Raw genomic sequence first — 24,449 nt, forward strand, 5'->3', positions numbered from 1 at the left:
AGGGTTGGGCGGTCGTTCCTCCCACGTGGGCGTTGTCTTTACAAGTCATGTGTGGCAAAGTCAGTGTTGTGATTGACTTAAAGTCTGTTTGTTCTGTCTCCATGTGCAGTAACCCTGTCCCAGCACAGTAGCCACAGTAGCAGGGCTGCCTCAGGCTCCGCCCTTGTCCATGACATCACTGTCTTTCCTTCTAGTCAGGGGCAGCACTTATGGGCCTTTTTCCTTGGCTGCCCATCAGATAGTGACATTTCTCTGCTTTTGCTGAGTTTGGGGACAGAAATGAAATAAACATATTTGTTGAGTTAAGAACCTTAGCCTGCTGGGCAGATTGCGCTCCTCTTACGAATAGTGTCTCATACTTAATATCTTTGTTAGTTTTACTTTGTTTGCTTTATTACTGTTCTTGAGGCAGGGTCCCCTGTAGCCCAGGCCGGCTTCGAACCCACTATTGTTAAGAATAAATTTCTATCCTTGACCCATGTGTCTCTGCTTCCACAGCCCTTTTCTTTTTTCAGCAGCAGTTTTCTGTTGGGGCAGACCACAGCTCCTGAGCTCTTGTTGGCCAGCACAGCCCACAGAGTGGGCGTCTACCGAGCAGTTCCTGGCTGCTGGGGCTCATGTCTTCCCCCCCCCCTCTCCCTTTCCCTCTCCCTCCCTCCTCCCCCTCCTCTCTCAGGAGGCCTTTGGGAGCTCGCATGGCTACCACAGCTGCAGCAAGAAGACCCTGGTCTTCCTCTTCAAGTTTCTGTCTGACCTCGTGCCCTGGGAAGCCCCGCGGTACATGCAGGTAAGGAGCCAACAGCTGCACCATGAGGCTTTCCGCTCACCCAGCCTCCTGCAGATCCCACTGAGCCAGGGCTGGTTTCTGCCCTTCGTTAGACAGTCCAGGTGGTGCCCAGCATTGGTGTACAGTGAGCCAGCGCAGGTACCTAGGAGCACCCAAACATCTGTCTCAGGAGAAGAGAACTGATCCTACTGGTGTGTGAGTGGTAAAGTGCCAGCCACACAGGCTCTCAGGAGGATGAGCAGGTCCAAATGGGCTCTGGGAAGATGCTATAGGGGATGAGTGACTGGCAGGTCAGTGAGCTTGGGGCAATCTATTTTTGCCTTAATAAAATGATATGGCTCTAAGTGTTCATGTTTCTGGGTCCTGGAGAGATGATGGCTCAGCAGCTAAGAACACTCATTGTCCTTCCAGAGGACCCGAGTTCGGTTCCCAGCACCCATGTGGCGGCCCACAACTGGCTGCGACTCCAGTTCCTTGGGAAACTGATTCTCTCTTCTGGCCTTTGCAGACACTAAGCAGACATGCATGCAGACAACCATACATATTAAAAACATCCATACATACCTGAGTAAAGATACACCAAATTGCCAGGTGGTGGTAGCAGTACACTCCTTTAATCCTAGCACTCGGGAGGCAGAGGCAGGTGGATCTCTGTGAGTTCGAGGCCAGCCTGGTCTACAAAGTGAGCCCAGGCCAGTCAAGGCTACACAGAGAAACCCTGTCTCGGGGGGGGGGGGGGGAAGAAGGGGGATGGTTATGTAAGTCTGCTGTTGGACTATTTGTAACAACAGTCCGTGGTACTGTACACCTATAATCCCAGGATTCGAGAGACAAGATCATCCTAGGTTTGACAGAGGTTGGCTCAACCCTGGGACAGCCAGGGTTGCCTTGTGAGACGCTGTCTCAAGACAAGAAGACAGGCCAGTCTTGAAGCCAAGATAGTGGCACAGTGCTGTAGTCCCAGTGTTTGGGAGGCTAAGGCAGGAGGATCAGAAGCTCCAGGCCAGGCCAGTCAGGGATCCACAGCAAGATGCTGTCTCAAACTCCCAGAATCTGAGGCTGTATGCAACGGTTTATAGTCTCAGCCACTCAGTGCCTGGGCGAGAAACTACAGGAGCCCGGGGATTCAAATCCATTGTGAAGAACAGTGGAACACTGTGTCACATGAGGAAGGAAGGAAGGAAGGCTTGGCTGTCTCTTTTCTTTTCATCAGCTAGAGCCGTCACCCACTTATTTGGGGGCTTTGTACTTGAAGCTCTGATGCTCTGTTGAGTGTTTTTTGTTGTTGTTGTTGTTGTTGTTGTTTTGGTTTTTCTTTCTTTTTTTTCTTTCTTTTTCTTTTTTTTTCTTTTTCGAGACAGGGTTTTTCTGTGTAGCCTTGGCTGTCCTGAACTTGCTTTGTAGACCAGGCTGGCCTCAAACTCACAACGATCCTCCTGCCTCTGCCTCCCGAGTGCTGGGATTAAAGGCATGCGCCACCACTGCCTGGCTTGATTTGGTTTTTCAAGATAGGGTTTCTTTGTGTAGCCTTGGCTGTCCTGGATTCGATTTGTAGACCAGGCTGGCCTCGAAGTGACAGAGCTCCGCCTGCCTCTGCCTCCCAAGTGCTGGGATTAAAGGCATGCGCCACCACACCGGCTCAGTCCAGCTTTCTTAACTTTCTCCCAGGAAGGAAGGGCAGCCTTCTCTTGTGGGTTGTCTGAGACGGAGTTTCACTTTACCTCCTGCTAGCCTGGCACTTGCTATGCAGACCAGGCTGGCCTGGAACTTGACCCTCTTGCAGGGCCTCCTGCTGAGTGCTGGGATCACAAGTGTGCATCGCCACACCTAGCTCCTTGTGGGCTTTGATTTCAGAAGTTACAGGTCTTGTGCCCACAGTGACCGTCTCTCACCGGGTGGGCTGTGCCCTTACGTTGCTGTTCTGTGTTTTCTCGTAGGTGCACATCTTTCACCCACCCCTGGTCCCAAGCAAGTACCACTCCCTCCTTACAGACTACATCTCGCTGGCCAAGACGAGGCTTGCTGACCTCAAGGTAAGTCTGGCCACCTCTCCAGCCTGCCTGGCAGCACCCAGGCTCTGTCTTTGTGTTCACGCGGCTGTTTTCTCCCCTCTGCAGGTTTCCCTGGAGAATGTGGGGCTCTATGAGGATCTGTCCTCCTCTGGGGACATTGCACAGGTAATGAATGCTGCTTCCGGCTGACCCATAGTGTTTGGGTCACTTGCCTTGTGGCTTGAGTATTTTGGCCCCCAAAATCCTCTACTTGGTTCATCTCCCGTGCAGCTAGGGTGGCTGTTTTCCTCAAAGTGTTCTGTCTGAACTGTCCCTCAGAGTCTTTGTCTGACAGCAGAGCGGAGGAGAGTGGCCGTGTTCAAAGACAGGCCTGTGCTACAGTGGACTCTCCTCAGGATTTTTTAGTTTACGTTTCTTTTTTTTTTTTTTAATTCACTTTCTTTTTTTTTTTTTTCCTAAGATTTATTTCTTTATTATTATGTATCGAGTGCTCTGCCTGCATGTACATCTGCAGGCCAGAAGAGGGCACCAGATCACATTGTAGATGGTTGTGAGCCACCATGTGGTTGCTGGGAATTGAACTCATGACCTCTGGAAGAGCAGACAGGGCTCTTAACCTCTGAGCCATCTCTCCGGCCCCTAGTTTACGTTTCTTAGTTTAGTTTACTTTTTTGTTTGTTTTGTTTTGTTCTTTTTTCGAGACAGGGTTTCTCTGTGTAGCCTTGCCTGTCCTGGACTCGCTTTGTAGACCAGGCTGGCCTCGAACTCACAGTGATCCACATTCCTCTGCCTCCCAAGTGCTGGGATTAAAGGCGTGTGCCACCACTGCCTGGCTGATACTTTATAGTTTTTGAAATCTCAAAGTTAAACCTCCATTCTGGCCCACCTGGAAGCTGCCTGCTCCTCTCTTGAAAAAGCAGCAGAGAAGGGAGAAAAATATGGCTCACAGCAGGCAGAAGGTTTGGGAGGGTGGCCCTGGCTCCTTGAGCCGAGCTGAGCTTGGGGCTCATGTGAGTCCAGACAGCAGGGTCTGGGGATGCGTGACTGTTCTGGGTTGTACAGGACACACCTCACCTTTACCTCTAACATGTCCAGAAACTCACGGCCACAGTGAATAGCAGGTTGCTGCTGGTCTCTCTGCTTACTTTACTTGCTTCCAAATCTTCATTCTTTCTCCCTCCCCCGCTGCCCGGAGCCAGCCTCAGAGCCAAGCGGTCCAGGATGTTGAGAAGGCCATCATGGTGTATGAACAAACAGGGAAAATCCCCATGGCCGTCATGGAAGCCAGGTAGGAGCAGGCTGCTGTAGCACGCCTGACGGCTGCAGCGTGCCCAGACGTGGCCCTGCTGCCACCAGTACACTGGGACTCTTAAATTCTGTCCCATTTTCATCACAAGGTTGATCAGGGGTTGGAGGGGACGTGGTCTATCATAGAGACAGGAGTCAGTGTGGATGCTGTGTCAAAGGTGAGGGCTGAGGTGGCAGAGAGTGAGGGCGGGTCCGTGTCTCTTCTTCTCCTTTTTGTCATTTTTGTTTTGTTTCTAGACAGAGTCTCAGTGTATAGCCTTGTCTGGTCTGAAACTCTTTATGTAGGCCAAGCTGGTATTGAACTCACTGCTTTGCCTCTGTGGCCTGGGTGCTAAGAGTAAAAGGCACGTGCCACCACAACGAGCCCGCGTTGACTCCTGAGCAGCATATGGTACCGTTGCTTTCTGAAACAGGCGATAGCTGGTGCCTAACTGGAGCCGTGAGGGAAGGAAGGATGTTTAGCCCAGTCTAGCGCTAGACTTTTAGTTAGTGCTCCCGGGGTGACCAAAGTGGAGTCCATAGCTACTGGGGAACCGAGTAGCTTTATTGAATTCATTGTGAACACCTTCTTGATTTTTCGAGATAGGGTTTCTCTGTGTAGCCTTGGCTGTCTTGGACTCGCTTTGTAGACCAGGCTGGCCTCGAACTCACAGCGATCTACCTGCCTCTGCCTCCCGAGTGCTGGCATTAGGGGCATGCGCCGCCAAGCCCAGCCCATTGTGAACATCGTGAATTGTGATTGCAATCAGTGTTGGTGACCTGAGCCCACCTCAGTAGGAAGCTCATTGTGTCCCCATTGCCACCCTCATAGCCTTAGAGCAGGGAAGACGCACGCAGCACGCACGCACGCGCACACACAAAAGAAAAAAAAAGGCAGAGGCAGGCAGATCTCTGAGTTTCAGGTCAGCTAGTGACACACCAAAACAAAACACATATGAACAATAGTAGAGCCTGGCCAGGCCTGGTGGTACCCACCTGTGATGTCAGTGCCTGAGAGATGGAGACAGGTAGAGCAGGGGTTCAGGACTTTGTCATATACTGAGTCTGAGGCCAGCTGGGACTATATAAGACACTGTCTTTAAAAAAAAAAAAATGAAATGAGTACTGCAGAGGGCAGAGACAGGCGGATCAACAAAGGGTGTCTAGGACAGCCAAGGCTACACAGAGAAACCCTGTCTCGAAAAACAAAAACAAAAAAAGAAAAAGAAAAAAGGAATGAATCAAAACAAAAATGAAAACCTTGTGCTGAGAACTCTGGGCTGGGAGTGACGTGGTGGGAACACGCTGCCCCTGCGTTGACTGGAGGCGCCTTTCTGTGCCACAGCATATTCCGGAGGCCCTACTACCTGTCTCACTTCCTCCCCGCGCTGCTCACGCCGAGAGTGGTGAGTACCTGCCCCTCTTCTCCTGCCAGCTCTAGCATGTTCCCTGCCTGCTGCTCACACGGTTGCCCTTTTCCCAGCTCCCACAGGTCCCTGACTCCCGGGCAGCCTTCATAGAGACCCTGAAGAGGTAAGCAACGGCTTCCACAGAGGCTGCTCGGGGTGCAGTGGGTTTTAACGGGGTAATGGAGTTCAGTTCTTTTATAGAAAAGTTCACCACACATGTGTTTTATTCATAAGATGTTGGCTCCAAATTAGTTGGTAATGATTTAAAGAAAAAAAAAAAAGCTGAGCGTCGTGGCACACTCGTTTAATCCTAGCACTCGGGAGACAGAGGCAGGTGGATCACTGTGAGTTCAAGGCCAGCCTGGTCTACAAAGTTAGTCCAGGACAGCCAAGGCTACACAGAGAAACCTTGTCTCAAAAAAACAAACAAACAAAAAACAACAACAACAAAAAACAGAGTGACCCCAACTTAACTCCTTCACAGCGCTCGTCACTGAGGTTTGGGGAGGGCGGATCTGGGGACTAGAGCCAGTATGTCCATCATGGTCAGGCAAGAGGTGACTTTAGAAGACAGAGAACAAGAACCCTAGGAAGCCTCCCGTTTGGAGACTTAGGGATAACCTCTGTTACGTCTCGAGGATGCAGCCTCATGTAGCTCACCCACACCATGGCCTCCGGCAGCCGACTGCTGCCTGTCCGAGCGCTCTTTCTTCCTAACGGGTATGGGAACACTACCTCTAGTACCTGATGGGCTTAGGATCTGATGGGACCCTAAGGAAGACAGAAAAGAGACAGGGCCTGTAGTATAAAAAATATTTTTTATATTTTACAATGAGAGCATCCCTCAGGCTAGTGAGATGGCTCAGTTGGTAAAGGCCCTCGATGCCGCTTGTGACAACCTGAGTCTGCCTCCTGGGACCCGTGTGCTGGCAGGAGAGAACGCACTCCTAACGTTGCCCCCTGGCCATACACAGAGAGACCTGTCTCAGCAAACAAACAGTTGATCATTGACCCTCCCAATGCAAATTTTTAGTCTAAAATTAGATTTTTTTTTTTTAAAGGCCATTCCAGAGAGTCTTACTTATGTATCTGTTGGACTAGGCTGTCATCAAGTGGCTCTGGAACTCACAGAAACCCCCCAACCTCTCTCGCTGCCCCGGAATGCTGGGATTTGTCATGTGTCACCACACTGGCCACTTGTTTTATTTATTTATTTATTTTGGTTTTTCAAGACAGGGTTTCCCTGTGTAGCCTTGGCTGTCCTGGACTCACTTTGTAGACCAGGCTGGCCTCGAACTCACAGTATCCACCTGCCTCTGCCTCCCCGAGTGGTGGGATTAAAAGTGGGTGCCACCGCTCCTGACACACACACACACACACACACACACACACTTTAAAATATTTGCTACCCTTTCTTCCACAATATTTCCTGAGTCTTAGAGCAGGCAGAGCCGGAAGAGTGGTAAAGGGCTAGGAAGTGCGATCCTCCATACTCTGTACAACCATTGCAATCGTGAGCTTAGAAGTGTGGCGACCTGCAGCAGCCCGCCTCAGATAGGCCCTGTCTGTAACTAGTCATGGAGGGAGGGCGACGTGGAGCAGTTCTTTACTGCTGATAGTTTCTAGAATAGCGAGAAACATTGTCCCCAGCTGTGCGCACACTGCTGAACCCAGGAGGCTCCCAATCCATGACAGCCTTCATTAAATAGCAAGTTTAAATAATAAACAAACAAACAAACAAAAAACCCAAACCACTGAAAAGTAGAGCTAAGTTAAAATATCTAATTAAATAGCATCCATGGTTGTTTACTTCAGTTGGCCGCATGCCGAAGTTGAAATGGAATAGGAAAAAGTTAGCTTGACCTCTGGAAGGGTAACATGCAAATGTATGAAGTTCTATGAGTTTTCAAAACAAACCCCACAAGCCATCCATCTGTTGCTGTCTTCCAAACAGTCTCATGTAGCCCACGCTTGAACTTATTTTGTAGCTGAGGCTGGCCCTGAAACAGTCTCATGTAGCCCACGCTTGAACTTGTTAAGTAGCTGAGGCTGGCCCTGAGCTCCCAACTCTCCTGCTTCCTTCTCCCAGCTGCAGAGACCACAGGTGTGCACCACTGCACCTGCTTTTGTTTGTTTTGTTTTGTTTTTTATTGTTTTGTTTTGTTTTGTTTTGTTGTTGTTTTGTTTGAGACCAGTCTTGCTATGTAGCCCAGGCTAACGCTCCTGCTCCTGCCTCCTAAGTACTATGAATACAGGCATGTACCGCCATGTCTGGTTTGAACTGAGTTTCATGCAGTTATACGCAGTGGGCCTCGTGCCTGTGTCTGAGGTTGTCGAGTGTATCTTGTAAAATGAATATGGTGACGTCTTTCTGTTTGCCGGGACTGTTGTTGGATCAGAGCTTCTGCTGGAAGTTTGGCAGAGTGCGCTACAACACATTTGTCTGCTGACATCCGCAGCGTCAGAGATGCTGGCTGGGACTGTCTGGGGATGATTGTTAGTTCAGCCAGCTGCTTTTCTTTTCCTTTCCTTTCCTTTTTTTTTTTTTTTTTAATTTTAAATTTTTTAATTTAAGGTTTCTATGTAATTTTTATTTCAAGCCAGGCTCTGAGGTACATCCAGTACTTGGAAGGCAGGCACTAGAGGCAGGAACTAGAGGCAGGCCCATCTCTTGTGAGTTCAAGGACAGCTTGGTCTGCATAACAAGCTCCAGGTCAGCCAGAGCTACATAGTGAGACATTTTCTCATCAAAACAAAACAAGCAAAAATTTTTTACTTTAATCTATTTTTTCCCCCTTGTGGTGCTGGGAATAGAACCCAGGACTCTGCACACACCAGGCAACAGCTCTACCACTGAGCTGCACTCCCCCACCCCCCACCCCCCAGGGTTTCTCAATGTAGCCCTGGCTGTCATGGAACTCTCTCTGTAAACCAGGCTGTCCGTGAACTCACAGAGATCCGCCTGCCTCTGCTTCCGGGTGCTGGGATTACAGGCCTGCATTACCGCTCCCGCCCAGCTGAGCTGTGCTCCATTCACTGGCTGTGTGGGCCATAGTGAAGTGGGAAGTGTTGATAGGACTGGGCCTGTCTCTGTTTGCAGTGGCCGCAGCCCCCGGGCAGCATGGACAGGACGTCACTCCTGCCCAGACATCCACTGAACAGCACACGGCTCTGGAATGGCACCGGAAATAAACATACACAGAAGACTTTAGCACAGATTTTCTCTAGTGCTGTGAGGCTGCCTCGGCTCTGCCTTCTGAGCGTGGCAAAATTCAGACAGGAGTCAGTGCTCCAAAGAAAAAACCCAACAGACGAGCCAGAGCCGTTGCAAGAGAGGCAGCTGGAGACAGCCACCCAGACTGCTGTGTGCCGCCTGAATATTTTAAGGATTTTTTTTAAAAGCATGGATGTAATTTGCTTTCTTCTAAAGCTAATAAGTGCCTGAGGTATAGCTCTATAGTAGAGTGTTAAAGTAACTTTTATTTTCCTTGTACAACTGTTGTCTGAGAGGCTCACTGCCTCCTTTTGCTAACCTAAGCCCAGTCCTGGAAGCTTCTAGCCTCTGTACAGTCTAACCTAGGCCTAGAATGTTTTAGCCTCCGAGACTCCCTGCTTAATGAGCTCACCTTTACTTGTTCTTTCTGAGCTCTGGGCTGCCTGGTTCAACTCAGCTGTTCTGGCTCAAACTCCTCTCCCAGCTGACTTATTTAATCTGGCTTCTCTCTCGGCCTGGAATTGCTCCTCCTGGCCTCAAACTAACTCAGCAATCTGCTCTCATCTTCTGGCTTCTTCTCATCTTCTGGCTTGTTCTGTCTTCACCTGAGTTCTCTCTCTGCAACCCATCTCTCTATGACTGTCTTGGTAAACTGCCTCCTCTCTCTGAAAAACTGTTTGTAAGTAGCTTCCCTTTTCTCTCCTCCTGAGAGTTGGGTGGGCGTGTCCTGTTCTGTCAAATCTTTTCTGATTACATCACCTTTTCTGCCACTCAGACGTCACTTTCAAACATGGGAGCTTCCTTCTACAAACTGACTTCACCTTTGTTTGAGATTAAAGGTGTGTGCCACCAGGCCTGGCCCTAAGCTTTTCTTTACCTGGTGGCTGGCCTTGAACTCAGGTCTGTTTGCCTCTGTTTCCTGCATTAAAGGCATGTCTGTATTCCAGCCGGATCACACAGACCTAGAAGATCTTTGGATGTGATCTCTTGCCAAAACAGCCATGTTCTGAGTTAGCATTCCTCTACAGTTCAACCCGGAACTGAAGTGAAGGAATAAAACACAAAACAATGCAATGCACGCTGTTGTTATGGCTTCGGAACCTAAACAGTGTCATAGCTAATGTGAGCCTTGCTTTCTTTTTATCTAGAGCAGATAAGATCCCTTGCTCAGTGTATGATGCCTATCGCCAGGCCTGTGCCACTGCTGAGGAGAAGCAGCCTGAAAGTAAGCCTGCGGTCACCTTCTTTCTGTTCCTGAACTTTTCATTTCTGTGGTGTTTGTCACCTGCAGGGGTCCTCAGTGCTCAGATTTTTTTCTTCCTCACTCAGGTGTGGTAGGCCTGTGACTTTGCCGGACTGCGGCAACCGGGCCCAAACAATGTGTTAGCAGCTCACAGGCTTGCCGCCTTGGAGACCTTGACACTAGGCCACCTTCCTGCCTTCTAGGGAGCATGGGGCACAGCCCGCCTCTGTCTGTGGGATCTCCCAATGTAGTCAACTGCAGCATAGCTCAGCAGTGATCAGTTTTCAACTGGACAGTCTGCTTTACAGTGGGTTGCAGGGATTTTTATTTTTATTTTTATATGTGTGTATTATTGCCTACATGTGTGTCAGTACATCGTGTGTGTGCCCAGCGTCTGCAGAGGACAGAAGAGGGAGTCGGCTCTCCGGCACAGACAGACAGTTGTGAGCCGTCACGTGTGTTCTAGGAATCAAACCCAGCAATCAGCTAGCACTCTGAAGCACTGAGCCGTCTCTCTGATCCTGGGCTGGAGGCGTCTTTGTACAGAGCAATGATACATCTTGCTTGTTCTGGGATGCTATGACCAATGAGCCGGCATCCCTACAGAGTGGGGCTGGCATGTCCTCTGAGCCTCCTGCCTCCCCACCTCCCAAAGTGCTAGGATTACAGGCATGTGCAGCCACGCCCAGTTTTATGTGTTGAACTGGTATGGAACCCAGGGCTTTGTGCATGCTCAGCAAGCATTATGCCAACTGAGTCACAAGCTCTCTACGTTTTTTTTTTATTACTTTATATCACTTACGGCGTTTCCCACATATATAGTGCACTTTGATCATCTGTCATCCCTAATTACTCTCTTTGGCCCCGCCTCTCCTGTTAGTCCCCTCCTCTTCCCAGTCTTCTTTTTACTTTCATGTATTTTTTTTTTAATGTAGATACTACTTATGAGAGAAAGATATGTGGTATTTGTCTTTCTAAAATTACATTTATGGCCAGGGAGGGCTGTGGGTGCGTGTACTAAGCACATAGGTAGAGGACCACTCGTGGGTTCTTTCTTCCTACCTACCTTGTGAGTCCCTGAGGTTAAATGCGGGTTATCAGGCTTGGCAGCAAGCCTCTCTGGCCCCTCGTGTTTTGTTTTGTTTTAAGATGTATTTATTGTGTATACAGTGTTTTTACCTGCGTGTTCCCCTGCAGGCCAGAAGAGGGCACCAGATCTCATCATGGATGGTCATGAGCCACCATGTGGTTGGTGGGAATTGAACTCAGGACCTCTGGAAGAGCAGCCAGCGCTCTTAACCTCTGAGCCTGAGCCATCTCTCCAGCCCTGTTGTTGCTTTTTAAGGCAGAGTCTAATGTAGCTTGCCATAGAGGGTGACCTTGACCTCCTAATGCTAAGGTTACTAGCGTGTGTTGCTACACTGGGCTGATATTTGTCTTCCTGAGCCTGGCTTATTTTGATTAACATAGTGCTGTCCGGTTCCACCCATTGCAAGTGACACGATTGCATTGATTATAGACACACATTGTTGTGTATGTGTGGACCATATTTTCTTTAGTCATCCGTCCATTGATGGCTGTCTAGGCTGATGTATGTTTGGCTGTTGTGAGTGCCACAGTAGAACAGTGAGTGTTTATTTCTTTGGGTGTGTGTCCAGGAGTGTACAGCTGGGCTGCATGGACCCTATGTCATTCTGTTTTTTGAGCTTTTTAAAGTTTATTTTATCTTATGTGTATGGCTGTTTTGCCTACACATGGGTGGACCCCACTCATGTTCCCGGTGCCCGCCATTTGAGAAGAAGGCTTCAAATATAGATGGTAAGGCACCGTATGGATGTTGGGAATTGGACCCAGGACCTCTGCAAGATTAGCAAGTGCTCTTAACTGCCTGAGCCATCTCTCCAGGTCAACAGCAGACATTTTGACTGGAGTAAGATGGAGTCTTGAGTGGTTTTGTTTTTCATTTCCTTGTGACAAATTTCTTTCTTTCTTTTTTTTTTTTTTTTTAATGATGGGTTTTTTGTTTTCATTTGGTTTGGTTTGGTTTTTGGGTTTTTTTGAGGGGAGAGTTTTTTGTTTTTGTTTTTTTTCTTTTTTTTTGGTTCTTTTGTTTGGTTGTTTGGTGGAGGTTTTTGGGGTTTTGGTTTTTCTGTGTAGCCTTGGATGTCCTGGAATCACTTTGGAGACCAGACTGGTCTCAAACTCACAGAGATCCACCTGCCTCTGTCTTCCGAGTGCTGGGATTACAGGTGTGTGCCACCATGCCTGGTGAGAGAGTATATTTTTGAGGCAGGCTCACTAGATGTTTCTGGCTGGCCTAGAACTTACTATGCTGACCAGTCCAACCTCACACTGACAGGCAGTCCTGCCTTAGCCTCCCCATTGCTCCCCAAGTGCTAGGATTACAGGCATGTACTGTCGCACCTAGCATGAGTTTATTTTTATTTAAAAAATTTTTTTTGGGGGGAGAGAGGTTTTTGAGACAGGGTTTCTCAGTGTAGCCTTGGCTAGCCTAGACTCGCTTTGTAAACCAGGCTGGCCTGAACTCACAGCATCCACCTGCCTCTGCTAGGATTATAATTTTTATAGTGCGTATTCATTGTTCAAAGTAATGGATTTCATTATACCATATGCATATATGTATTTCTTCTCAGGTCTGTCCGGTTCCCTTACCCACTTCTTGTCCGGCTTGTGTTTCTTTCGGTGTGTAAGTGTGTCCTTCACTTGGACTGGATATTAATCCCCCATCACACGAGGAGCTGGCAAAAATCCCTCCACTCTGTAGCCTGCTTGCTTTGCTCTGCCAAAGCTTTTGAACTTAATGCAATCCCGTCTGTCAGTTCCTGCTGTTGGAGTCTCCCGTTCAGAAAGTTGCCTGTGCCTTTGTCTTCCGTGTGATTCAGGGCTTACCATAAGGGCTTTAGTCCATCCATAACTGATCAAATTGACCTGTACACGGTGAGAAAATAATGTTCTGATTCTGTCTTCTACATATCGACATCTGGTTTCCCCAGCAGCATTTGCCAAGACTTTTTTTCTCCAGTATGTTTCTGGTATGTTTGTCAAGAATTGAGTGGCCTTAGCTGCATGGCTTTGTGGTTTTTTTTTTGGTTTTCTGGGTCCTCTGGGTCCCAGTTGTTTTTATTTTTACCAATAAAGAATCAGGGCTTAGTTTGACAGCAGAGGCTGGCTCCTTTGACTGACAGCACAGAGAGGATCTTACCCATTAGTTTGGAAACTATGTCTCCGTAAAAACTGAGACAAGCAAGTGCTGTGAGATAACCTCTTAGTCTGTTGGTGTTTGTTTGTTTGTTTGTTTGTTTTTTAAATATATTTTGAGAATAAGACTTAAAAAAAGAAAAGAATCAGGAGCTAAGATGCTGGGCTGGAAACCTTCTAGCTCAGAGAGGCAGAGAAAGCACCCACCTGACTTTCCTGCTCAGCTCATGGCTCAGAGGGAAAAGCCCCAAAAGCTCACTAGCTCAGCTGACAGCCCAGAAGGAAAAGCCAAAAATCCTAAAAGCCGAAGAGCTCGCTAGCTCAAAGCTCAAAAAGCGCTTTTTATCCACACTGTCTTAAATGCCCCTCAACTCAAAGTCCCTCCTACTCTTAATCCCTGTCAGCTGGGTTCTTGCTCCACCTCTTGACCTAGGGTTAACTTTATTAAATCCTATGTACGGATAGTTCTCGAATTAAAGGTGTGTGCTAGGGCTGTACCCCGCCAAGCAAGAAACAGGTTTTTGCAGTTCACAGTCTTGGGGTTCACAGTGGGATCAAATATCCTGCCACAGGACGTGTCTGCCCTTGTGCCAATGCCAAGCTGGTTTGGCTACTGTGGCGCTTGGAGAACTTGGAATCAGTGTGATACTCCCTGCGCTCTTCTTTCTGCTCAGGATGCCCTTGGCTGTTCTGCGCTCTTGATCTCCTGGGACTCTTCTTTCTGTGGAGAAGCCTTGGAGGCCATGAAGTGTGCCTGTGTGTGCAACAGTGTGTGCATAGACGTCAGGGACAACTTGGAGAAGTTGGCTCTCTCCTACCATGTAGATGCTGGTGTGACAACAGGCTTTTCCCTCTATGCGTCAACTCACTGGCTTCGTGCCTTCTGTTACATAATTAGAACGGTTTGAACCGGTACCTTTTAGGCGGGTTGTGATGGTGCACGCTGGCAGGATTTGCTGAGCCAGCCTTTGGCAAATAGGTGATCTTAGTGAGTCGTCTTTGTGAGCTAGAGGCTCTCTCTCTCCAGCACCGAGTCTGTCTGTCTCTTCCTGTTATAGAGCGTGGTTAGTTAGGTAGAAGGTTGGGGAATTGAATTAATTGTTACGCATCTGTGATTCTGATCTTACCTAGGCTGTGTTGCTGTTCTTGCATTATATATGTTTTTTCACGGTTATATCACTTTTTTCATTGTACAATTTTTTATTTTATTTTCTGTGTATGGGTGTTTTGCCCCCATACATATATGTGAATCCAATATGTGCTTGGGGCCTTCAGAGGCCACAAGAGGGAGAGCAAAGAAGAACGGGCAGTGCTCTTAATCCCTGAGCCATCTCCCCAGGTTTGCACGCTCACTCACTTGCTCGAGCGCGCTCTTTCTTCCTCTCTCTCTCTGTCTCTCTTTCTGTTTGTCTCTCTCTTTCATAAAATTGTTTATAATTTTTTTAAGTGTATGCTGCTAGGAGTTGAACCCAGAGTCCTTTTTTTTTTTTCCTCTTTGAGAAATTTTACTTTTTATTTTATTTTATTTTATTTTATTTTTATTTATTTATTTATTTTTTTTGTTTTCTGTGACAGGGCTTCTCTGTGTAGCCCTGGCTGGCCTGGACTCGCTTTGTAGACCAGGCTGGCCTTGAACTCACAGTGATCCACCTGCCTCTGCCTCCCGAGTTGCTGGGATTAAAGGCGTGCGCCACAACCACCTGGCTTGAGACCTGTATTTCTAATGAACAATTTTTCAAATGTTATATTTAGGAACTCACTTGTACAGCCTGAACTCTTTTCTTTCCCCGTATGCTAATCTTTGAATAAGTTTTAGGGCACTTGTAAATAAACTGTACATTTAGGCGTTATTTCAATTACAACATTAAATAGTAAGACCGTCCAGAGCAGACTGCTGTTTTGTATCGATGTTATTCTGTAAAGACTGAGCTCTGCCTGTTTGGATGCGTTGCTGGCTATGTGTGCTAATGAGGTTTTATTTTCCTTCCAAACAAATGTTCGTTTCCTAATTTTTCCAAAGAGACGAGATGCTCATCTGCATCTTTTGGCACAAGTTTCTTAATAGAATCTGCAAGTTCAGAAAGATAGTCTGTATTTCTTCCCCTTGGACCAGATGCATTATAAATTTGTTCAGCAATGTCTTCCAAAGCTGCAGGACCAAGAGAGTTAGGAACGTTCCTGTGTACAGCAAAACACTGAATGGTTTTGTTGTGGGTCTTTTGGATCAAAACTGAGCGTGGTTGTTCTGTGGCTGCCTTTCTCTCTGATGTCAAGGTGTGGGGTTCACTTCTTCTTTTCCTACTGTGGTTTGTGAGCAGAACCCCCACACATGGCCCCCAGGATCCTCGACAAGGGTCCCGACTCCTCCAGGCTTGCCGGGGACCCGGCGGCCAGCGGTGCTGCCTTGCCAGAAGCGCTGGCTGTAGTTTGTGATATAACCAATCAGCTTGTCCTGGTAGGCGAAGTCCGCCTCCCAGATGAGAGACCTGTCAGCAAACACCCACATCTTTCTGGTCTCTGGCCAGCACCCCAACCTGCTCAGAGTGGGACAGCTGCCTGGGGAGTCAACTCAGTCTTATGCATTATTGGCACATGTTGCACCCTGAGTGACATTTCCCATCTCAATGTCTTTATTTTTGATATTATACCTAGCATCAAAGAGAAAAGCTCAGAGACTGCGCATGCAGCCACACACAGCAGTACACACCAGCATTCCCCATGTGTATAAAGTTTTTCTGTTTATGATAAAGAATCATTGAGTGTGATTAACACCCGATTTCTCAAATGTCCTTCCCTGGCTCAGATGTCACCTCAGGAAAAAGGACGGAATCTGATTGTGCTGAACAGCCCCTGGGACTGCTCACAGCTGCACTGGAAGAGCTCAGAGCTTTAATGACCGACCCCACCCAGTATGGTGGTAAGAAAGGGGGAGAGGGGATGCATGCGGTCTGCCCCTCTGAGAGCGTGTTGCCATAGTGACAGGCTGGCCTGTCCTTCCTTCCTCTAGCTCAGCATTTGCAGGTGAACCCGCTCACAGACTAGAGTAAGTGGACATTCAGGGTGGTGGGGACCACCACTCTGTACTGTCACAGGGCCTACACAGGATCAGAGTGGTGGGGACCGCCTCTCTGTACTGTCACACAGCCTGGGCAGGAGGTGGATCTTCTTTTTGTATCCCAGTAAAACAGGTGGTAGAGAGGAAAGAAAGCGACGTAAGAAGCAGTCATATTCTTACTGACTTTCTACGTCAGAGGCTCTCAGCCGGTGGGTGGAGACCCCATTGGGGGTCAAATGACCCTGTCACAGGGGTGGCTAAGTCCATTGGAAAACACAGATAATTACATTATGATTCACAAGAGTAGCAAAATTAACAGCTATGAAGTAGCAATGAAATAATTTTATGGTTGGAGTCAGCACAACTTGAGCAGCTGTGTCCCAGGGTCTGGTGTTAGGAAGGTTGAGAGCCACTTAGATTCTCAGTAGCTCCGTCAGGCATTTAGGAGCTCTTCTGTCTGTTCTGCGTCTGAGCACTTTGTGGAACACTGAGCTCAGAGTGTCCATCTGTGGGACTTGGAAGCGCTCACTTATGCAGCAGTCCATGACGTCAGTAACAAACTTGCAGTGTTTAGGGTTGTTTTTTGTTTTTTAACTTTATTTTATTTTAATGGGTATCATCGTAGTTTTTACTGAGTGCGCTAGTCGGTTTTCAGTTGCTGTTGAGAACAACAAAACAAAGCAGACACAAAAGCTGCTTGAATTGGGGCTGGCAAGGTGCTCAGCCGTCAGGACCACACATCGCTCTTGCGGAGGGCCTGGCTCTGCTTCCCAGCGCTCATATCAGCTGTCTTACCTGTGACTCCAGCTTCAGGGGATCCAGCATTGCTTTTGGATGCTGGGCACTGTCACTCACATGCACATATCCACACAGAGCACACACTTACGTACACAAAACTAAAATACTTGTGATAAAAAAATAACCTGGATCCTTCATTGTGTAAAAGCTCACATCCAAACGCAAAATCTTTTTTTGTTTGTTTTTGTGGGTTTTTTGTTTGTTTGTTCATTGTTTTTTGTGGGTTTTGTTTTGCTTTTTGGTTTTTTTGTTTTTTGTTTTTGTTTTTGTTTTTTTTTTTTTTTTGAGGCAGGGTTTCTCTGTATAGCCTTGGCTGTCCTGCAACTCACTCTGTAGACTAGGCTGGCCTTGAACTTACAGCAATCCACCTGCCTCTGCCTCCCAAGTGCTGGGATTAAAGGCGTGCACCACCACGGCCAGCATCCAAAATTTATTATTTATTTTTATTTCATGTGCATTGGTGTTTAGCCTGTGTGAGGGTTACAGACAGTTGTATGCTGCCATGTGGGTGTTGGGAATTCAACACGGGTCCTCTGGAAGAGCAAATGGTCCTCTTAACTTCTGAGCCATCTCTCCAGCCCCAAAATGTATTTTTGTGCACAGTAGATCTTACTTTTATAGACATTAAGACAGCGGCACAGGGAAGCACTAAGAAGCATGCACTGCCCAGCTTTGCTGAGGCTGCTGCTCCTTGACACACTCTTCCTCAGGCCAGGTAGCGAGCCGTCGAGCACAGCCCCCTGGGCTGCTGGTGTCAGCTGTGGTGCCGTGTGGCTTTTGTGTGCCCAGGGGCTCCGGCTGCGTTCCCCAGGCTGGCCACAGTTTTGGAGCTCAGATGCTCTTCTCCATCCTCCCAAGTGTTGGCATTTATAGGCGTTCACCACTTCACCCGGATCAGAAGTAACATTTGTGGGGCGTTCAGAAGAGTTCTGGCGCTTAAGCAAAAGGTTAACGCTGTCCGGCCAGCTTTGACAAAACAGAAGAGGAGGCATGCCTGAGGGAGTCACTGAGGCTTGCAGTGACCCTCAGTGACCCTCAGTGTCCTGGGCCTGTGAGGCTTTGTGCTTAGACAGGTGGAAGTGTCACACCTTAGAGAGGTTGTGGTCACCGCAGCGCAGCCACCCTTCTGTCCCCAGCCTGGCCAAGGCTGCCTGGTACCCGCAGGCCCTGCCAGCACCCCCTCACGTGCTCTTCCCATGCTTGCTCTTCTTTGTCTGACTTCTCGGCTTGCAGTCATATCTGCTCAGGTGGCTGTAGTTTCCGGAAGAATAAACGCTGCTTTAGGACGCAGCAGCGATGATGGCAGCCTCCGGAGAGCGAAGATCCGCCTCAGCGTGCTGACTCCCACGCTCCAGGGACAGGAGCAGGCGGTACGTCTGTGAGGTCTGAGGACCCAGCAGTGGTCCTTCTTAGATGATACAAAAGGTGTGCGGTGAGAGGCACTGACCGGACCACTGTTGGCCAGCCTCCTTTGTCTGCCTGTGCCTAAAAATGTTCTTAATCTCATGTGTAGCTGAGGCTAGACCCCAGCATGGCCTTACTCTCACTCTGTAGCTGAGGCTGGACCCCAGCATGGCCTTAGCCTTAATCTCACTGTGTAACTGAGGCTGAACCCCAGGATGGCCTTACTCTCACTTTGTAGCTGAGGCTGGACCTCAGGATAGCCTTACTCTCACTCTGTAGCTGAGGCTGGACCCCAGGATGGCCTTACTCTCACTTTGTAGCTGAGGCTGGGCCCCAGCATGGCCTTACTCTCACTCTGTAGCTGAGGCTGGACCTCAGGATAGCCTTACTCTCACTCTGTAGCTGAGGCTGGACCCCAGCATGGCCTTACTCTCACTCTGTAGCTGAGGCTGGACCTCAGGATAGCCTTACTCTCACTCTGTAGCTGAGGCTGGACCCCAGCATGGCCTTACTCTCGCTCTGTAGCTGAGGCTGGACCTCAGGATAGCCTTACTCTCACTCTGTAGCTGAGGCTGGACCCCAGCATGGCCTTAGCCTTAATCTCACTGTGTAACTGAGGCTGGACCCCAGGATGGCCTTACTCTCACTTTGTAGCTGAGGCTGGACCTCAGGATAGCCTTACTCTCACTGTGTAGCTGAGGCTGGACCCCAGGATGGCCTTACTCTCACTGTGTAGCTGAGGCTGGACCCCAGCATGGCCTTAATCTCACTGTGTAACTGAGGCTAGACCCCAGGATGGCCTTACTCTCACTGTGTAGCTGAGGCTGGACCCCAGGATGGCCTTACTCTCACTGTGTAGCTGAGGCTGGACCTGAGGATGGCCTTAATCTCACTCTGTAGCTGAGGCTGGACCTCAGGATGGCCTTAACCTCACTTTGTAGCCGAGGTTCGTGTCTCCATACCCCAAGTGCTGGGGTTACAGGTGTGCTCCGCCATCTTGTTTGTGCATTTTAAAGAAGCCTGCGTGGCAAAGGCTGCTTCTAGCACCAAAGCCCGTCATTGGTTACTCTTGTGTCCTTTGAACCCAATGCTTTCCTACCTTCCCAGTAGGCACTGTCAAGTTTCCAGCTTGTGTGGTAACACTTACTGGTTCAGTCCTGCCATTTGGGGCCGACTCGTATCGTAACTTGCTTTCTTTTTCTCTTTTTTAATTTTTTAAATTAATTTATTTATTATACATACAGTGTTCTGCCTGCAGGCCAGAAGAGGGCACCAGATCTCATTATAGATGGTTGTGAGCCACCATGTCGGTGCTGGGAATTGAACTCAGGACTTTTGGAAGAGCAGCCAGTGCGCTTAACTTCTGAGCCATCTCTCCAGCCCAAAGCTTGCTTTCTAAATGTAAGCCTAACAGGCTGAATTTGATCCCCATTTCCCGTGAGGTGGTGGTAGAGAGGCTTGTGCAGCCTTGGTAATGGCCGTCTGTGTAGAGGCCTGTTTCCTGACACTCTCAGATGCAGGGGCTAACGCCCCACTGATGTGTCTCCTCCCAGGTGGTGGACCTCCTGCTCACGACCTTCTGTCAGAACCTAATGGCGGCCTCTAGCTTTGTGCCCCCGGAGAGGTAAGGGTGAGTGGGGTACCATCTGTGCTGTGGTACCAAGGCCATGAGCTGGGCACGCCAAGCTCTGTTCCCAAGATGGATGGGAGACCAAGCTTTGCTAGATGGGACTGCGTTGAAGACTGAGTTACGCAAAGGCCACTGTTTGGCCGGCCCTGGCCCTTCCATAGGCCTCCATGCCTAGACTGGTGTGGAAGGGACGTACTGGGCTACGACCAGCCAGTGGCTTGTTCTGTCCCTGCAGGCAGAGCCCCTGGGCCGTCCTTTTCGTGAGGACCCTGTGTGGACACATGCTTCTCCCTGCAGTGCTCACCCGGCTCTGCCAACTGCTCCATCACCAGGTAGGCCCCTGTGTTCTGTAGGTCACTCCTCAAAGCGGCTGCGAGCCCACGCTGATGCCGACTTCTCCTCAGTGGCTTTTGAGCCGTCTGACCAGGGGACTAGACTCTCCTTACCTTTGTCCGTGTTCCAGGGCCCCAGCCTGAGTGCCCCCCATGTCCTGGGCTTGGCTGCTCTTGCCGTCCACTTGGGTGAGTCTAGGTCTACGCTTCCAGAGGTGGATCCGGGGGTGCTTGGTCCTGCTGGCAGCCTGTGTGTCCCTGAGTTCCTGAACAGCCTCCTGACCTGCTGCACAAGGGAATCCCAGCTCTTTTGCATGAAGTAAGCCATTGCTGAGTTCCCCAGATGTTGTTTTCTCCTCTTGAGAAGAAGTAAATATCCAGCAAATAAAATTATGAGAGACTGTGGACTGGAGGGATGGCCCGGTGGTTAAGAACGCTGGCTGCAGGGGCTGGAGAGATGGCTCAGTGGTTAAGAGCACTGTCTACTCTTCTAGAGGTCCTGAGTTCAATTCCCAGCAACCACATGGTGGCTCACAACCATCTATAATGTGATCTGATGCCCTCTTCTGACATGCAGGTGTACATACATACATACACACAATTTAAATAAATTTAAAATAATCTAGAGGATCCAGGATCTAGTCCAGCCCCACGTGGCAGCTCATATGCGTCTCCAACTCCAGTTCTAGAGAATCTGACTCCCTCTTCTGGCCTCTGTGGGCATTGCACATGCTTGGTGCACAGCCATCTATGTAGGCGAAACATCTATACCCATAAAAGAAAAAATATAATCACGAAAAATTAAAAAATGAGAGACCGAGGATGTAGTGAGTGACAGAGCCTATGCTCAGCATGAACGAGGCCCCGGATCCAATCTTTAGTGATCTCACTTTGCCCGGTGCCATCCACGGGTGCCCAGGCGTGGACGGTGATGCCAGCTCAACACTGCTGCTGGTGCCTTGTGGCCCTCCGGCTCTGACTTTGCTCTGGGCCACCTCTTCTGCACACAGGGTTGTGCACACAATTGCAGAGGGTCGTGTCTGGTGGTGAAAGCCACACGTTTGGCTGAGGCTGTGCTCACAGATACTGTCTCCGCCTAAGACGTGAAGCATGTTCTCTGTAGATCTTCAGACTCTGACATAAACAAAAACAAACCAAAGAAACCGCACCTGACTGGAGGTAGCTGCAGCAGCCTGCCTGCCTGGGCCCTTCAGTGACTGTTGCCTCATTCATCCAGAGCCAGGCAGTGTACACTTCACTGCTTTTGTGTCTCGGTATGGCTCTTCACACATACTGAGCGAGTGCGGCTTTGCTCACACATGCCGCTGTGTGACTGTCATTGTCCCCGCCTTCAATGTGGGTGTGAGCTTTTGGAGGCAGCATCTCCCTCGCAGGAGACGCGGACCCTGAAAACAAGGTGGTCCAGCACTTCTTCAGATCAGGGAGCGATGCCCAGGCCAAGCGGCTCGGAGAAGTCAGGCTACCTTTCCTTCATTGCAGATTCTGCACAGCAGCAATTTCTTACTGTTTATGTAAGTTCTGTGCGCAGCCCGAAGCTTCCTTGCACAACTACTTATCGCCAGGCCTGATCAAGAAGGTACGTGGTTCAGATCCCTGCTTTTTGAGCTGAAGGGTTCTGGCTTCTGGGACTTTCTTGTGTTTATCTCAGTGTGTGGGTACATGATATAGCAGGCTGTCTCTGGGACCACCTGGCTGTCTGCTGAGCACCCCTTGTGGATGAACCGGTGGACGCTGACTGTAGGCTTCATATCAGAAATGACAGGGAAAACACTTGAGGTGCTGAAGCAGGATTTATAAAAGGTTTTTTGTTGTTGTCAAGATATATTTTTAATTACGTGTGAGGGCGGGGAGTACAGGTGCCTACAGAGGCCAGAAGAGGACATCAGGACTTCTTGAGCTGGGTTTACAGGCAGTTGTGAGCCAGCCAACATGGGTGCTCAGAACTGAGCTCTGGTTCTTACGATAAAGCAGCAATAGCTGAGAGCGGGGCGCACGCCTGCATTCCCAGCACTAGGGAGGCAGAAGCAGGTGACTCAGGAAACACAGCAGCAAACAACCTTAACCACAATGCCATCTCTCCAGCCCCAGATTCAGTTTGAAGGCACCCTAGGTTGAATAGAGCAATCTGCTCTCAAAAAAGTAAATGAATAAATAAGGAAATAGGGACTAACGCGGTGGCTCAGTGGGTAAAGATGCCTGCTGGCAAGTCTGGGAAACTGAGTTCAAGCCCATATGTTGAAAGGAGATAACCAACTCCTGTTATTTGTCCTCTGACCTCCACACATGCCTTGTCACACACACAGAAGATGGATCGGTGGTTAAGAGCTCTGGCTCCTCCATTTTTAGGATCCTAGCACGTCCCAGTACCTTCTGTAAGTCCAGTTCCAAGGAACCCTCCTGGCCTCCCTGGGCTTGCACAGACACACACGTAATAAAAGGGCTGATGGTGTAGTTCAATTAGTCAAGCGCTTGCCTACCAAAAAGCCTGAGTTTGGTCGCCAGCACCGTATAAACCAGACATGCCACAGCCTTAGCCTCAACACTCAGGAGCTGAAGAACAAAAAGAGTTGAGCAGAAATTCAGGGTCATTCTTGCCCGTATAGCAGGGTCGAGGCCAGCCTGGGCTCCAAGAGAGCCTGTCTCTAAATAATAAAGCGTCACCAGGCGAGCTCTTGGAGAGTCTGTCCATACAGGCTCTGCCCAGATAAATTGAATCTGAACAGAAGCATCCGGAGAATCCAGGCTACATCCATGCTTTGTGGGACCTGGGCCTAAGGCTCAGGTGGAGATTGGAGACCAGCATGGTCTTTTCCCTCTCTTTTTAAAAATGTATTTATAGCCGGGCGTGGTGGCGCATGCCTTTAATCCCAGCACTCGGGAGGCAGAGGCAGGCGGATCGCTGTGAGTTCGAGGCCAGCCTGGTCTACAAAGTGAGTCCAGGATGGCCAAGGCTACATAGAGAAACCCTGTCTCGAAAAACCAAAAAAAAAAAAAAAATGTATTTATGTATACAGCGTTCTGCCTGCATGTACACCTGCAGGCCAGAAGAGGGCACCAGATCTCATTATAGATTGTTATGAGCCATCATGTGGTTTCTAGGAGTTGAACTCAGGACCTTTGGAAGAGTAGCCAGTGCTCTTAACCTCTGAGCCATCTCTCCAGCCCGAATAATCCAGTTCTTAAATAGGGACAGAGAGTATTGGCAGTGTCCCTCATGAGCAAGAAATGCTCTAGTGTGTCACTAAAGAGATGCCTTTCTGGCTCTCACTGGTGCAGGGCTAGCTCACGGAGGGCAGCACTCCCGGTTGGGCATGCAGCCTCCCTCAGCAGCCATCCTCTCCTCCCAGCAAGGCACCTCAAACCTTTCCCCAGCAAGGCCAGGGCTTAGGAAGACCCCAGGGAGATGTGCCCTGCTCAGTGACATGCTGTGTGTGTCAGAGCTGTACTGGGTCCCCAGGAGGGTGACAGATAAGGCTTTCTGGTGGGTATGGGTCTCTGGGTGTGTCCTTGTGAATGTTTCCTCTCTCTGTGTGTGAACTTGTCGCTGTCTGTTTTCAGTTTCAGTTTATTCTGTTAAGGCTCTTCTCAGAGGCCAGAGCGTCCTGTCCTCAAGGGCACACGGCTGACGTCCCCTGGAGAACCTTGTACCTTCCTTCTGCAGACTGGCAGGGTGCTGCGCTCTCTCTGTGGAGATGGGACCGCTTCCAAGAGCTGTTGAAGGAGAACGAGCTTTGTGTAGGTTTCCATGTCTTCCATTGTGTGTCACATGTCCTGATTGTGTGTGTGCACACGCGTGTGTGTATGTGCCTGTGTGTGTGTGTTTGTGCCTATGTGTGTGCCTGTGTGTGTGTTTGTGCCTATATTGTGTGTGTGCGTGTGCCTGTGTATGTGTGTGCCTGTGTGTGTGTGTGCGCGTGTGTGTGCCTGTGTGTGTGCGTGTGCGTGTGTGTGTGTGTGTGTGTGTATTGGGGGTAGGAAGTAGGAGAAGCCTGTGTCTCCGAGCCACGTGTGTAAGAGGGCTCTGTGTCTCCTGAGAGG

General features: G+C 49.2%; 1 protein-coding gene and 1 pseudogene across 3 annotated transcripts in view; one reads left to right on the top strand and one right to left on the bottom strand.

The window, feature by feature from the left end:
• The window catches only part of FANCA (FA complementation group A), a 60,536-nt gene that overhangs the window by 21,251 nt on the left and 14,836 nt on the right, over positions 1 to 24,449 (top strand). For both annotated transcript variants that reach the window (XM_084757843.1, XM_084757844.1), the window contains 14 exons: positions 677 to 787; positions 2,725 to 2,820; positions 2,905 to 2,964; positions 3,999 to 4,087; positions 5,432 to 5,492; positions 5,570 to 5,619; positions 9,858 to 9,934; positions 15,975 to 16,088; positions 18,258 to 18,394; positions 19,982 to 20,052; positions 20,294 to 20,390; positions 20,522 to 20,709; positions 21,891 to 21,987; positions 23,970 to 24,146. In XM_084757843.1, the coding sequence (XP_084613969.1) occupies positions 677 to 787; positions 2,725 to 2,820; positions 2,905 to 2,964; positions 3,999 to 4,087; positions 5,432 to 5,492; positions 5,570 to 5,619; positions 9,858 to 9,934; positions 15,975 to 16,088; positions 18,258 to 18,394; positions 19,982 to 20,052; positions 20,294 to 20,390; positions 20,522 to 20,709; positions 21,891 to 21,987; positions 23,970 to 24,146 (1,425 nt within the window). The remainder of the gene's footprint in view (positions 1 to 676; positions 788 to 2,724; positions 2,821 to 2,904; positions 2,965 to 3,998; positions 4,088 to 5,431; positions 5,493 to 5,569; positions 5,620 to 9,857; positions 9,935 to 15,974; positions 16,089 to 18,257; positions 18,395 to 19,981; positions 20,053 to 20,293; positions 20,391 to 20,521; positions 20,710 to 21,890; positions 21,988 to 23,969; positions 24,147 to 24,449) is intronic.
• On the bottom strand, positions 15,017 to 15,677 carry LOC311583908 (putative glutathione-specific gamma-glutamylcyclotransferase 2; annotated as a pseudogene). The gene has a single exon. The product of its transcript is annotated as a putative glutathione-specific gamma-glutamylcyclotransferase 2 (transcript).

This window comes from Acomys minous, assembly GCF_964271855.1.
Source record: "Acomys minous genome assembly, chromosome: 14".
Taxonomy (NCBI): domain Eukaryota; kingdom Metazoa; phylum Chordata; class Mammalia; order Rodentia; family Muridae; genus Acomys; species Acomys minous.